The following is a 16,032-nucleotide window of genomic DNA, read 5'->3' as shown; positions in this document are numbered from 1 at the left end:
TGCAGATTGAAACATACTATTTTCACTTAATTTTTTTTCATGTTTTTTTCCCTTTTGTTTCTTCTTTTACAACAGTGATTAATATGGAAATGTTTTATATGATTATGCATATATAACCTATACCAAACTGCTTATCAGTTATTAAATTAATTAATGAAGTTGTTAAATTAAATAATAGTTCCTATTATTAGGAGAGAGGAGGGGAGAGAAAAATTTGGAACACAAAATCTTATGAAAATGAATGCTAAAAATTGTCTTATTTAAAAATATTCCCCCCTCCCCCACATGACAATTTCTCTTACTCTGGTTGAATTTTTGCAAAAGTTCTCAATTTTATATAATTGATTTTTTAAAATGATTCATAATTCATTCTCTTCCCCCCTTCAATTGGGCTTCCTGTCCTATAGAATTTTTCCTTAAAAAATCATCAATGAGCTAATTGCTAATTGGTTTTTTCCTTCACCTTCATCTTCCTTGACTCTTATTTGGCATTTCATATCTCTCTCTTTTTTTTTTTTTTTAGATTTTTGCAAGGCAAATAAGGTTAAGTGGCTTGCCCAAGACCACACAGCTAGGCAATTATTAAGTGTCTCAGGTTGGATTTGAACTCAGGTATTCCTGACTCCAGGGAGGGTGCTCTATCTACTGTGCCACCTAGCTGCCCTGGCATTTCATATCTTTGATCCCCTTCTCCAATATATTCTTTCTTCCCTTCACTTCCATGACAGTATTCTCTTCAGATTCTCCAACCTTTGAGATTATCCTTTTAGGCTACCCTTTAGCTGATTCCTATTTCTCCTGAGGCATGAATGTTCACCAAAGCTTAGCAAGCTTCTCTCTATTGAAGCTTTCCTTTGGTGATCTTATCAACCTCTTTTGACTTCTGAGAACAACTGCCAAAGAACTGTAACTTAAATTTTTTTTATTTATTTAAGGCAATGGGGTTAAGTGACTTGCCCAAGGTCACACAGCTAGGGAATTATTAAGTGTCTGAGGCCACATTTGAACTGAGGTCCTACTGACTCCAGGGCCGGTTCTCTATCCACTGTGCTACCTAGCTGCCCCCTAACTCTTGGATTTAATAAAGACCAAATATAGTTGTATTTTCATTTACAAGAATAGAAGAAGAAATGAGAAACTTTAAGTCTATTCTTTAAAGTGTTTTATTTTTTAATATGAAACTTTCAAAGCTGTCCTGCTTCTGTTTTCTTTTTGCCATTATTTCCTTCCTTCCTTCCTCCCCCCAACACTATACCCATTGTCTGATGTCCCCAGGGCTTCAAATTCAACATTTGTGAAACTGAGCTCATATTCTTTTCCCCTGAACAGTTCCTAACTTCCTTCTCCTCCCCTTCCCACTAGGTATGCTAGAATAAGCCATCATCACATTTGGCCTAAGTAACTGCCTATAGTGTCTCACAATCTCTCAAAACTTCCAAAAACAATGTTACTAAACTACTAAATCTCAAACATTTGATTGTTTAAAATTATTTAGTTGGTTCTCTATTACATATAAAATAAAACTCTTTTGCATAGAATATAGAGTTTTCCACTTGTTTCTTAAATTTTCTCTCTTCTCACTTTCTCCATTATCTTTTGGAGTCTGGCTTCTGCTCAGATAACATTCTGCTGAAACTATCCAAAATTACTAATAATCTATCAATTGTCAAATTCACATTCTTTCTAAGAGCATAACTTCCTCCACCTCTCTGCAGCAATTTGATACCTTTTTTTTTGTTAATAGTTAGAAGGCACAATAATAGGTAGTGTGTTGGCCCTGAAGTCAGGATACCCTGGGTTCAAATCCAATTTCAGACACTAGCTGTATGACCTTGGGCAAGTCACTTAACTTTGATTGCCTCCAATCTAGGGCCATCTCCAGTCTGGCCACTAGACCCAGATGGTTCTAGAAGAGAAAGTGAAGTTGGTGAGTTAGCACAGCATCCCCTCACTCAAATCCAATTCCTGTGCAACATCTCTTTTCTTGAACAAAAGACAAATATCCTCATCATCATATATGCCAAGAACTAGGAATATAAAGAAAGGCAAAAGATAGCCCCTGCCCTTGAGGAGGCTACAATTTCTAATTGAATGAGGGAGACAATAAGCAATCACATATGTACAAACTATATACAGGATAAAAAGGACATGAGAGGGAAGACATCAGAATGAAAAGGAATGGTAGGGGGCGGCTAGGTGGCACAGTGGATAAAGCACTGGTCTTGGAGTCAGGAGTACCTGGGTTCAAATCCGGTCTCAGACACTTAATAATTACTTAGCTGTATGGCCTTGGACAAGCCACTTAACCCCGTTTACCTTGCAAAAACCTAAAAAAAAAAAAAACACAAAACCCCCAAAACAGAAAAGGAATGGTAAAGGCTTCTAGTAGAAGGTGAGATTTTAGCTGGAACTTAAAGGAATCCAGGAAAACCAGGAGGAGCTGAAGAGGGAGGGTACTCTAGCCATGGGAGACCACCAGAGAAGATGCTCAGAATTGAAAGACAACTGTCTAGTTTTTGGAACTGAGTGGTCAGAGACACTGGATCAGCATATGGTGACTGTGGATGATAAAAGATTGTAAAGGTGAGGGGGAGAGTAGGTTATAAAGGGTTTTGAAGCCAAACAGGATTTTGTATTTCATCTTGGATAGGATAGGAAGTCACAGTTTACTGAGTATAGGGGTGACTTATTGCTTTAGGTATATTGTACTTTTGGGGTGGCTAGATGCCACAGTGGATAGAGCACCAGCCCTGGAGTCAAACACTAAATAATTACCTGTGTGGCCTTGGGCAAGCCACTTAACCCCATCTGCCTTGCCAAAAAAAAAAAAGGTATATTGTACTTTTGCTTTAGGAAAATGAGTGTTGGCTGAATTGGGGATGGTTTGGAGTGGAGAGAAACTTGAAGCAGGCATAGTCCATGTGAGAGACTTCACCAGGTTGGTGGAAGTATCAGAGGAGAGATGGGGCATACTCCTCTAACACAATGGAGATGTTGCAGATGGGGAGACATTGGCAACTGGTTGGAAATGGAAGTGAAAGATTGTTAGGATGACATCTAGGTTTTGAGCTGGAGGTATGGGAGGATGGAGGTGCCCTTGATAGTTATAGGGAAGTTTGGAAGGGGGCAAGAGTTTATGGGGAAAGAATAAGTTCAGTTCTAGTTTGAGATGTTTGAAAGGCAATTCAAGATGTGAGAGCTTAGGGACAGATAAATAGATTTACTAACTGTGCAACCCTGTTTGCCTCAGTTCCTCATCTGTAAAATGAGCTGGAGAGGGAAATGGCAAACCATTCTAATATCTTTGCCAAGAGAACACCAAATGAATCATGGAGAGTCAGATGTAACTAATCAAGTAAAATCAGAGGCATAGAGATAATTGAATCCTGGGAGCTGAAGAGATAAGTGAGTGAAGAAGAATACAGGGAGAGGTACCCAAATTAAGTCTAGTGGCATACCCAAGATTAGTGGGTATGATCCAGATGAGGATCAACAAAGGAAAATTGAGAAGTGGTCACACAGGTAGTAGGCACCCAAAAAAACTGGATAGAAAAGAGTACAAAGGAAAAGAGGGAAATCAACAGTCAAAGGCTGTAGGAGAGGTCTAGAAAAATGAGATTTGAAAAAAAAAGTTCATTGTATTTGGCAATTAGATCACTGGTAATTTAGAATGAAGAGTTTCAGTTAAATGTTAAATTGGATATTCTCTTTTCTCCAGGGTTTTGTGAAATTGACTTCAGTTTCTATTGACTGACTAGTCCTTTGGAATCTTTTTAGACTATGAGCTCCTTAGGAGCAGAGACTGATTTTTACCTCTATTTGCATTCCCAGAACTTGGCATCTAGAACCTAACACAAAGCTAATAATTCATGTTTGTTGACTGATTTAGGGAGCATCAGTCATATTTTATCAACTATCCGGGTGTATATGCCCTAAAGTCCTGGCCCATTTCTCTTTATTCTTTTACTTGATTTCCTAAGCGTTCATGGGATCAGTTATCTCTGTGCAGATGACTCTCAGATGGACCCCCTTCTAAGCTCCAACTGCCCATTGGACATTACTTTGATAATCTACAGCCATCTTAAAATCTACATGTCTATAAAGATGCATTTTCCTCCAAACCATATCCATTCTGAATTTCTGCTTTTGTTTGTCCTTTGTTCTTGAAGAGGACCAATGATGTCATAGGGTGATGTCTTTAGTAAGGGTTAGTTGTACCAGTCATTGAAGGTCAGTGGCAAAACAATAGTCAGGAAGACTGGCAATAGGTCTTAGTATCTTTAAGGTCTGAGCAAGCTCTCAGTGCTCCCAATTATTATAAAGGGCACCACCATTCATCCAGTCACCCTGCCTTTCAATATTAAAATTCTCAACTCATTCTCTTCCTAACACATCTATTCGGTAGCCATTTCTATCTCATCTCTTACACACACCTTTCTCTCCACTCATATAGTACTAGCCCTGGCCCTTATCACCCTCTCCCTATTGCAAGTCTCCTTATTTCCCCACCCTGCCTCCAATGCCTACTTCTAAGCCTCTGCCAAAGTGATTTTCTTAAAATGCAGGTCTTATGTCACTGCCCCTTTCCCTATAGGGTCTATATAAACTCTCCTTGGCATTGAATGTTTGTTGCGACTTGGCCCAATCTGGGCTTATCATACATTACCTATTTTCCACACCATCTTTGACACTCTTACCATTCTACTTGTTAGAATGTTTCATCTGACCCTGGTTTTTGTGATTTTTGTCAGTTATGCCCTCCCTCTCCTGTCTCCATAAAACCATTGATTTTTTTCAGTTTAAGCACCTCCTCCAGCATGAAAACCTTTTAACTGCTAGAGCTTGTCACCTTCATCTGCTTGTGTTCCTATGTAGGTTTTGTCTCAATCTTCGTCTTATTTCACCTTTCCTCTCATGCTCTTCAATGCTCTTCCAGCCCAATGATTATTAATTTGTTCTACCCCAAATTCAACCTGCCTCTGTATACCCCATGGCTGAAATGGAGTACCCCCCCCACTTTTAATCTTCCCTGTAGCATTCTTTCCCTCCTCCAATTTTCCCAGTGTGTTCTCCAGATCTTTCCATGATCCCTATCAAGTACTATCTTGCATTATATTTCTTAGTATAAATTGTACTAGTAGACAATAAACTTCTTCGAGGCAGGAGCTGTCATTTTTTTCATGCTTTTAAGAGTCAGTTTCAAAAATACTTTGCTCAGGTCCACAGAGCCATTATGTCTGAAAGACTTGAACCCAGATTAAAGCTGATTTCTGCTGATTTCAAATTGCACAATAAGCAATTTGCCTTGAAAGTTTAACCACCCAGAGTTCTCCCATAACTTTTTCCCTCAAATTTCTAGGCACCCAAAAAAAACACCATTTCATTTTCAAAATACTCAAGATAAATCTTTAAGATTGTCTGATGTACTTACTTTGTAAGAGTAATTATTTGCCAAGTATGTACTGAGTGCCTACAATACATATGCAGAGTGCTAGACACTGCTTCAGTTGGTCCTAAATATGAATATAAATGAGTAACTTATCTTACACACCAACACAAATAACCAATCTGGGTTAGAGGTGGTGGTGGTGGGGATAGATTTACAGCACCATTATGAACATTCCACTGGAGAACAGGGCAATCCTAATGCCTGAGGGTTGGGCTCAGGTAAGAAAAAGGGAGCTGGTTAAACTTAAGTACTGATCAGTACTGGTTTGGGTTCACATTTATTAATAACTTCTTGGATTTTTCTGCAGTTCCAACGTCCCTATCTATCTATATGCAAAAACAATCAAAACTACATCAGAGGACCTTAGGATGCAGAGCAACTGCACTCGTTTTCCCAAATATTTTAACTATTTCAAGTTTCCTATGTAACTTAAGACATTTCATTTTATGCATTTAAAAACGATTCTGATAAGGGTCCAAAGGCTTCGATAGCCTACAACCCCAAGGAAACGATGACACTTAAAAAGGCACTATATTAAAGACTCTAAAATGTCAGAAAGAAGCTATTAATAATAGCTAACATTTATATAGAGCTTACTATGTGGTGGGTACTCCCAGGTATCATCTCAATTTACTCACAAGCCTGAGTTACAGATGAACAATCGGAGACAAATGGAGGTTAAATGACTTGCCTGGAGTCACCCAACTATTAAGTATCTAAAGTCAAATTTGAACTCCCATTAGTTCTTCTGGATTCTAGTCCAGAGGCTCCATCTTTTGAGCAACCCAGCCTTCAGTGATCTTGCCTTAAAATTAGTGTTCATTATGTACAACAAAACTTTCTAACAAAAACTTTTCTCTGTGGTGGCAAAAAACTGGAAATTTGAGAAACTTTTTAAGGAATGGCTAAACAAATTGTGGTGTTTGTGATAGAATATTATTCTGCTATAAGAAATGATGAGAAGATGGCACTGAAGGTGAAGAAGGAAGTGGTTGTGCCCTCAAGACAGAAGCCAAGTCCAAGGCCTTGAAGGCCAAGAAGGCAGTGTTGAAGGGTGTCCATAGCCACAAAGATAAGATCCGAACCTCCCCCACCTTCCAGAGACCCAAGACACTATTTTGAAGGTTTCCCAAATACCTTGGGAAAAGTGCCCCTTAGAGAAACAAGCTTAATCACTATGCCATCATTAAGTTCCCCTTGACCTCTGAGTCTGCTATGAAAAAGATTGAGGATAATAACACCCTAGTCTTCATTCGTAGATGTCAAGGCCAACAAGCACCAAATCAATCAGGCTGTAAAGTAGCTGTATGACATCAATGTGGTGAAGATGAACACAGTGATCTGGTTTGATAAAAAGTCTGTCAGACTTGCTCAAGACTATGGTGCTTTAGATGTTGCCAACAAGATTGGAATCATTTAAACTATCCAGCTGCCCTGCTTCTTCACCCACAATAGTTTTCCAGGAGAAAAAAAGATTAACTCTGACTTTAAAATGCCATGTAAAGACTTGCATGAAATAAAGAGCAAAATGAGCAGAACCAAGAACATAGTATATACAGTATTAAGAACTTTAAGCAACTAAGACATTCTATTATAAATGCCCGAAGTAACTACAAAGATCCTATACTTTACATCCAGAGAAGGAACACATATTGATATTATTAATTTGAAGGAAATAATTATATAACTTGTCTATTTAAAAGCAATAGCTAGTTGTAAATAGATCTCCAGTTTCTGGTAAAAAACTTTTTCCCCATTTTGTTGCAGAACAAAAGTTCTACTGCCTTTGTGAAGTGCAAGAAAGCTCAGGATTATGTGAGTAAACTAGTAAATTAAGGATGAAAATTTAACATGACAGATTGGAGAGGATCTTGAATACCATGAAGTTTGAACTTTATTAATAAAGGTGGGCAGTAGAGTGAAAGAATGGATTGGGCAGAGGAAAGAGAAGGCAGTCAATCAGCAATAAAGACAAGGCCAGCAGAGCAGCAGTTACAGCAGCACCCTCACTGGTTACACAACAGAAATTTAAGTGAATGAAATCAGCTCATTTCAAGGTTTTTCCTACAGGACTGAGCAGTCTGGATTCAAGGGCAGGCTAATCCAAAGGTCACCCAGTATTGCTTATATACTGGCAGAGATCAAAATTAAGGATTCCAGGTGCTTGTATGGAGAAGTCTTTTAAGGTTAATTAAATTTTTATATTGTTCTGTTTTGAGGCTCAGACTAAGGTAGTACCTTTGACCTGCACTACTTTGTCCAAAATGAATACTGCTACACTGCTTTTTAATTTCAAGTTTAGCATCTGAAGTGTGGCTATGAAGGCATATGGCACTAGCTGGAAAGAGATATAAGGAACTGAGGTGATGATTGTAAGAGTTTCCTCAACATAAATCATAATTCCTGTCTTCTTGTCTTCTAAATAGCTAAGACCATGAATTCTATAGCACCACACACAATCCATTAAGCATTCAACCATCCAGGTAACAGAGTTTGGTTGTCATACTCCACTTGAAGGAAAGCCAAAGTATTATACAATTTGCCTGCTTGTTTGGTCTTCACCAAATGGGGGAAAAAAGTAGTCCATAATATTTTGCCCAATGCTTTCTTTGCTTTGAGGTAGGATCCTTTGTATACCTTACCCATCAAACAAGTAATCAGTCTGGTCTAAGGCAGACTCACAGAAATAGATTTGGCACTTGCCTGGAGTCACCTAACTATTAAGTATCTAAGGTCAAATTTGAATTCCATTAGTTCTTCTGGATTCTAGTCAGACGCTCTATCTTTTGAGCAATCCAGCTTTCAGTGATCTTGCTGTAAAATTAAGTGTTAATTATGTACAACAAGCCATTACAGAAATGCTAAGGATTTGCTCTTGAAAAGACTGCAGTTCCCTTTTAGGGATAAAAAAAAATGGAGCATTTGCATATATAAAACAAGGTTTCTAGGTTCATATAAATTGACCCAGAAAAAAGGATCATTTAGTGAAACCCCATAATTTTATGGACAAGGAAACTAAAGGTTGAGCCTTTATGACTTGCCAAAGTTCACATAGGTAGGATTTGTACTTGGGTACTAATCTAAAATGCTTTTTTTCATTGTGCCTGCAGTGCCTCTAGGAAAACTAAGGGATTCCTACTGATATGACTGTGAAAATTCTTAATATCACACAATTTGAGCCTTTATCAATAAATACTTCTGAGGTCACCTATGCAACTCTATTTTAAAAAAATCCTACTCGAGTTGTATAGGTATCTCAAACTATTTTGGTTTTATAGGGATTTTTTTTTGCAAGGCAAGCTGCCCCTCTCATAATAAATATTTTTAATTTTTCAAGGTAATGGGGTTAAGTGGCTTGCCCAAGGCCACACAGCTAGGTGATTACTAAGTGTCTGAGGCGGGATTTGAACTCAGGTACTCCTGAATCCAGAGCCCGTGTTCTATCCACTGCACCACCTAGCCACCTCTCTCATACTATTCTTAAGAAGTCTCACAAAGGGCGTGGCTAGCTGGTGTAGTGGATAAAGCACTGGACCTGGAGCCAGGAGTACCTGGTTCAAATCTGACCTCAGACACTTAACACAGGCAAAACTTTCTTTTTCTAATTTCTGTTAAATTCAAGACTTAAAGACAGATTTGGTGAAGGTAATAGTCAAAAGTAATCCCCCAAAACCCAAAACAACCAAACTCTGGAGTGCAAGAAAAACCCATTTGGAATATCCTAAAATCACCTGACTCATGAAAACTGGCTTGGGAATTTACCTCTCAATCAACAGACATGTATTAAATCAACAAATGTTTATTAAGCGTTTATGTGCCAGGCACTTTCAGCTTCCTTCAATACTATACAATGAATGCTCTAAAACTTTCTCAAAGGGAGTTCATGACACAGGTATCAGACACCGAATAGACAGTATCACACTAGACTGAGCAATGAAGAGTTGTGGAATTTTGTAATGAATGCTCTATAGTGCATGGAATAAATGATAAAATATTTCATTCTATTGTTCTATAACACTGTAAAGCACTTCCCTTACAACTTGTGAAGTAGTATGAGGTAGTATCAAGAGTATTATTTTGCTCCATTTTTCACAAGAGGAAGCAGACTCAGAGAGGGCAAATCACTCAGTTTTTAAGTGTCAGAGGTAGGAATAAAACCGTGGTGTCTGCTGACTTCAAATCCTTTCCATTTTATCTTGCTTTTATGAGGAAACTGGGACATGGTGAATACACAGAGAAAAACGGACAAGTTTTACTCTTATCTCCAAATAGGAATGAATAATACTCTCCAGACTAGATGTCAAAAATTAAGATCTCAATGAATTCTTCAAGACAAAAATCCCAATTAAAAAGTCAAAGGGGGGTTAAACTTCAAAACTTTCTTTCAAAGAATGCTGAAGTTCATTTCATGTCAGAGAATAACTAAATCAAAGACCAGTCATTTAAATCATTTTTGACTCTGAAGGAACACATTTCCACCCAATATTCAAAAGAAAAAAAAAAAAAGAAAACCAACCAAACCAAAAAATCTGTCAAAATATTTCTGAACTAAAGATGGCAATAGAAGGCCAAGGCTTTCCTCAAAGTTTTCCCTTTCTAGATCCAGTGTTTTATAGAGAACCCTTTTGAAAACACTGAATACACACACCAAAGTGAAGGGTGAAATAGGATGCATTCCAATGGTATGACAAAGGTGCAGAAGCTGAGGGATACAAAAACTGCTCAAATGCAGAAGCTCAAAGATTTAGAGGAGGACAACACATTTAGTTTTATTTCAGTCAAATCACAACACTTTCTTTTTCAACTGTTGTAAAGTGTATCTACAAATTCTATTACAGATCCACTTTTTAAAAGGTTTTCTTGGGAACATTACAACAAGCCTCCTTCACTTAAGAGGAAATAGTTCTACTATATTCTTCCTCGAGTAAAAATAAAAATTCCATTCCAGTAAATAGTAAGAATACATGAAATTACAGTAAACCAGACACTTAAAAGGACAGCCAAGAAGTCTTCAACTGTTTATTAGAAAGAATGCAGACAATAAAAAAAAATCCCCACTGTTCTGAACACAAATTGAAGTTTCTTCAGCCTTGTTATAAGCCGAGTCCAAAAAAAAGCAAAAAAAAAAATCCAATAGTGTATTAAACATTTTGTCACTCGTTTTCCATACTGACAGTGCAAATACAAATTTGGTCTAAATGTACAGATTGACAAGCAACAATGTATAGCTGTTCTTCCTCCTCCATACTAAGAGATGTAAAAGCTTAAGGGTCAAACAATACCAAATGTACAGGCTTCATAACCACTTAAATTAGGGCTTCACTAGTTTTAGCTAAGATACATTTGGAACACTAACTAGTGATCATTTAAATACAACAATGTGAAGTGAATAAATTTTTTTTTAAATAAAACATTAGTGGAACAATCCTGAAGACACTCCGGGAGGTATAGCAATGTTGTCAGTTTAAGTTGTCAGCCCAATTAAATTTGCTTCAGCAGTTTGATTCTGTGTACTAAAATCTGAACATTTCAAGATTCTCTTTAGGTCCACCCTGTTGAATCAGGGGGAAGTGATTTTAAAATGCCTTAAAATAAGCTAAGTTTTCTTATCATGTCAGTGTTATAAAGCAGTAAAGAGACTTTTTTTTTTAACTGCAATGACTGTGTCCATTGCCTATACCTCAATTGATTTTTGGAAGTCTGGGAAAATGTTCATGCATAAAGTTATTGCCTCAGCTGACTTAAAACTGACCCATACATAGTACACATCAACCCTTAGTGAAGCCTTTTTAAAACAGATTGAAAATGGATTAAAGGAGGCAAACACAGTATCTGCCTTTAGAACTACCAACGCAGGAATTATCTCAATTATGAAAATTTTGCAATGAAGTTATCTTTCTTTCCCAAAACCCTGAAGACGACACATTCTTCTTTACTCCAGATCTGGCATCTCTGAAAGAAAAGTTAGTGGAAAGAATAATGTAAACTGTCTAACATTTACTGTCCATAAGCATAGAAAAGAGATCCACTCTGGTCCACCTTTTTAGCCAGCTTGTCTGTGTTGCTCCAAGAATCATTGAGACTTATGCTTTGGCTACTTAAGTTGGGCATTACACAAGTATTCAAATTATTGTCTCCTAAGAATTTAGGAGATTTTCTCCTCAACTATTAATAGTTTATTTAATCTGATCTAAAGCACTAAACCTAATATGGCTTAATGCCTCAAGACTTTATGACACAACAAAGGACTGGTAAAAACTTCTCCCAGCTCTGCTTAATATTAAATGAGATTTTCTCCTAGTTTATTTAATCTGATCTAAAGCAATAAACAAATTAATATAGTTTAATGCCTCAAGACTTTATGACACAAGAAAGAACTGGTCAAATCTTTTCCAGCTATGCTTAATGATATTAAATGGATTACTTCCTGAATAACCTCAGGAATGATAAGGAATCTGGGCAATTGGAAGAAGTAACAAAAAAGTTTGTGTAAGTGGAAAGAGTCTGAATTTAAAGATCAGGGCTTAAAATACTTAAGCTTACTTTCATCATCACTGTCTGGTGAATCCTAAAAAAAAAAGTGAAAGAAAACAAAGTTATATATTTGAACATTCAAATTGTTTAATTAAAAAAAAAAAACACCTGGATATCACAAGTATCAGCACCTGACAAGTTAAGACAAAAATACTTGAGGATAAAGTTGATAAAGATATTTTACATTGTTACAGGGAAGTGACCATCTTGCCCACATCCTGGAATGAGTATATGCAGCTAAGCCTCCTAGGCTTAATTTTGGAAACTGCTGGTGCTTCCCAACTTGATTCTCTTGTCCAAGAGAGGCTTGTAGAATGGCATTTGAGTTAGAAGCCAACAAGTCCTAGACTTTATTTTGTCACTTACAAACTGGACTACTGTGGGTAAGGTCACCCTTAGTTTCATTTTTTAAATTAAGGAATCATGTATAATTAAGGGCATTTTTCATACCCCATAATGATAACGGTTGATTGACCTTTTCTATTCCATTTCACCCTGACATTTCTTCAGTATATGAGTTAGTACAAAATTAGAAAATGTAATATAAAAAAAATCAACAGGACATTGTTGGAGTTATTTGCCAACAGTTTTGTGACTCTCTTTTCATGGGTGTCAAAGATCTAGTTATTAAACTCATATTTATATGATGACTTAATTTATAAAATGCTTTTCTCAATGTAGATAGTTACAACTATTTCCCAATTTATAGATAAAATGAGCCTGAAGGAGAATTAAGTGATTTTCTCATGGTCACAAAGTTAGAGTGGCAGAGCCAGAATTTACCCGGGATACAGAAGTTACCAGGTCAAATTAGAGTTCAATTTAAAACTACTTACATCATCTGCTCCATCTACTTCTGGTAAATCTACATCTTCATCACCTCCCATGTTGTTCATCATCTATTTGAAGAATATTAACATTTAACTCATTAAATAATAATTAAAAAGAATCCTTTAAATAAATTCATTATCTATTAATTTTTTAAGTTACATCAGTCACATTTTGTCTTTGTAGTAAATCACTGACAAGTTATCAAATACTGCATGTTTGTATAAATGCTTTGCCAACAGTGTGATCCTAAATATAGTTTCATTTCATTTTGCCCCCTTAAATCTTAAAGGATTTAGGATTGAAAGCAATCCTTGAGTGCTAGTCTAATTTCTTAGGTAAAATGGTGATTCCTTTTATCACACCTTTTCCAAATGGTCACACAAATCTTTAATGATAGATAATTCATTACTCAAAGGAGATTATTCTTTTGTAGATCTGATTCTGGAACAGCATAAAACAAGTTCTTTCCCCAATATTTGAAGATAACTACACTATAGTCTCACAATTTCCTCTGAGAAATTACAAACCTTAAATATGGTTAAGTTTTGCTAAAGGTTAATTTGAGAGGGGAGCATTTGGAGATATGTAGATGATTTTAAAAAATTAATTATTATTTATTTTTATAAGAAAAACAGTGAAACTAATGAATTTTATTAATAGCAGTATGGATCATCAATCACAGATACTGGTCAACATCAATCCAGCTCCTCTTGCAGAAAAAAATATCAAGAGAGAAAAATAAATGATCAGAGTGCAGTTAATCAACTTTCACAATTCGCTTATTCTTTTTTTTAGGTTTTTTTTTACAAGGGCAAATGGGGTTAAGTGGCTTGCCCAAGGCCGCACGGCTAGGTAGTTACTAAGTGTCTGAGGCTGGATTTGAACCCAGGTACTCCTGACTCCAGGGCTGGTGCTTTATCCACTGAGTCACCCCCACAATTCTCTTATTCTTTTGAGATGAATTGTAAAAGCGTTCCTGATCCCCAAACTCTAACACTATCATTATGATAAGAATAACCATCATGACATTTAACCTTCTCAAACTCAGGGAATGCTTATATCTACAAGATTAAATGGTAATCACTACGCTCTTGTTTTTTTTTTTACAAGGGGGATTTCAAGACTATTTACTATGGGTTGATTCTGAAAACATGCAGCTTCAATCCAAGGATTTCCATTAAGTCAGTTGAAACAAACTAGACACACACTCAAGATATAAGATTAAAACAAGTCTGGTAAAAAGAAATTTTTACCTCAGAGAAGCGATCAAAATTGGACATGTCTTCATCAGAATCATCTTCCCAATCTTTCCAATTATTGAAGTCCACACTAAGCCAATTAAGCTGTGGAATAAACACACAATTAACCTCTGATTAAAATCATTTGATTATTAGAATTCCTAAAGCATGCATATTTTTGGATGTGAAAAGTGAAATTATAGCCATGCTATATGCTCATAAAAATTTCACGAACACAAGATTATTAATACTGTTACCACGTAATGCAGATTGTTCATATATATAATATGGTAATCAAGACCTACCTTTGCCCTTTCTTTTGTTAACCTTGGCCATGACTGTCCAGATTCTCCTTTCCGTAAACAACATAAGATTGATCTGTCTGTTCTTTTATGCTTGGAGTCCTAAAAGATAAAGAACCACTTCTATTTTATGTTTGTAGGAATGGGTCTAAAAGGAATACAGAATTACATAATGCTATTTCAGACGTTGTGACACTCCCCCCCTTCTACAAGCTTTGTTGTTTTTCTTTTCCTAGGTTCTCTCCAGAGAGAAAGATGAACAATATCAGAGTTATAAGTTTCACTCAAATCAAATCACATAAAGTGCTTTTAGGTCACTAGTTCAATTTAGTTTCATTTTTTTCCTTCCACAGACAAGATATGTACAGAGTGAGGATGCCTGCAAGAAGTACCTGCCTTTCCTTTTAGGAGAAAAATCTCAAATTAAAAATGAACTATAATGTTCCTGTGATAAGATTGAGCTTTGAGAGTACTGCTTCAAGTAAAGTTCTAATGGAGCACACATAGAATATGCTCTACAGCCGGAAAGCTTCTACAATTGCAGAGTCCAGAAGAGAGACGGAGAAAAACTTAATGGATGGAAATGATTACAATAGTGGAGAATAACTAACAGCTATTTCGTGACATACATTTCATTTTGAAAATGAAGTAGACAACATACTTACATTTGGATCAATATACTGAAAAAGGTCAATTTCATTTAAATGTTTAAAATTATCACTTCCTCCAAGACAACTGTAGAGAAAGAATGAAAGTTTGTTTATATTGGTGAAATTTTTTTTCAAAAGACCTAAGATGGAATAATTTTTGCTACATTATAGAGTATAGCAATTTACCTGAAAGTAAGTTTGGACTTTTCAAAATTTACATTAACATCTTTACTGTCTTCAACACAAAATTCAATAAAGACATAGTCCTTTCGATCGTACCACTTTGCGGAAGCAGGCTGCCTAGAAAGGGAAAATTTAGAGTAATTAAGCTACAATAAACTTTATCTTTGCGACGAAGTTATGGAACCCCCAAAGTTTAAGAAAAATTATCTTCTATTGCATTAAATATGTAAAATTTTAGATCATTCTTATAACCAAGAAAGACCGCCAATACAATGTCACAAACTTCTAAGATGAAAACTGAATGAAATATTTAACCTTTCCAACCAAGCTGTGCCAAACAAAAAAGTTCTGCATTGGCCATGTCAAAAAATGAGGAAAAAAAAATGATCTGCACTAAGTCCATCATTTATAAAGATTTGTAGCATGAATTCCCTCAAATTGTGGTTAGTCAGTGTTAATCTTTAGTTTAAGTCTTTCAAAGTTGCTTTTAATACTGTTGTTATTGTAAAATAGTGCTCTCCTCATTTTACTTTTTAACACTTAATACCCCTCTTTCCAGGTTTCTCTGAAATCATCCCCTTCATCATCATCATTTTTAGATTTTTCAAGGCAATAGGGTTAAGTGGCTTGCCCAAGGCCACATGGCTAGGTAATTATCAAGTGCCTGAGGTCAGATTTGAACTCAGGTACTGACTCCAAGGCTGGTGCTCTATCCACTGCCCCACCCTTCATTATTTCTTATAGTACAACAGTATTCCATCACATTCAGCTACCATAATTTATCTATTACCCAATAGACAGGCACCTTTCCTTTTTCTGAGAGTCACTACAAAAAGAACTACTAT

The 16,032-nt window shown here is 36.3% G+C and overlaps 1 protein-coding gene across 1 annotated transcript in view; it reads right to left on the bottom strand.

Annotated features, from left to right (window-relative positions):
* Positions 1 to 248: 248 nt before the first annotated feature.
* Positions 249 to 16,032, bottom strand: part of PTGES3 (prostaglandin E synthase 3) — a 32,045-nt gene continuing 16,261 nt past the window's right edge. The window contains exons 2-8 of the mRNA XM_074226353.1: positions 15,191 to 15,304; positions 15,020 to 15,089; positions 14,358 to 14,456; positions 14,068 to 14,157; positions 12,820 to 12,882; positions 11,993 to 12,017; positions 249 to 11,401 (exon numbers count right to left, since the gene is read on the bottom strand). Of these exons, the coding sequence (XP_074082454.1) occupies positions 11,382 to 11,401; positions 11,993 to 12,017; positions 12,820 to 12,882; positions 14,068 to 14,157; positions 14,358 to 14,456; positions 15,020 to 15,089; positions 15,191 to 15,304 (481 nt within the window). The 3' untranslated portion in view covers positions 249 to 11,381. The remainder of the gene's footprint in view (positions 11,402 to 11,992; positions 12,018 to 12,819; positions 12,883 to 14,067; positions 14,158 to 14,357; positions 14,457 to 15,019; positions 15,090 to 15,190; positions 15,305 to 16,032) is intronic.

Source organism: Macrotis lagotis, chromosome 2 (assembly GCF_037893015.1).
Source record: "Macrotis lagotis isolate mMagLag1 chromosome 2, bilby.v1.9.chrom.fasta, whole genome shotgun sequence".
In the NCBI taxonomy this organism is placed as follows: domain Eukaryota; kingdom Metazoa; phylum Chordata; class Mammalia; order Peramelemorphia; family Peramelidae; genus Macrotis; species Macrotis lagotis.
This window is presented reverse-complemented; position numbering and strand designations above follow the sequence as displayed.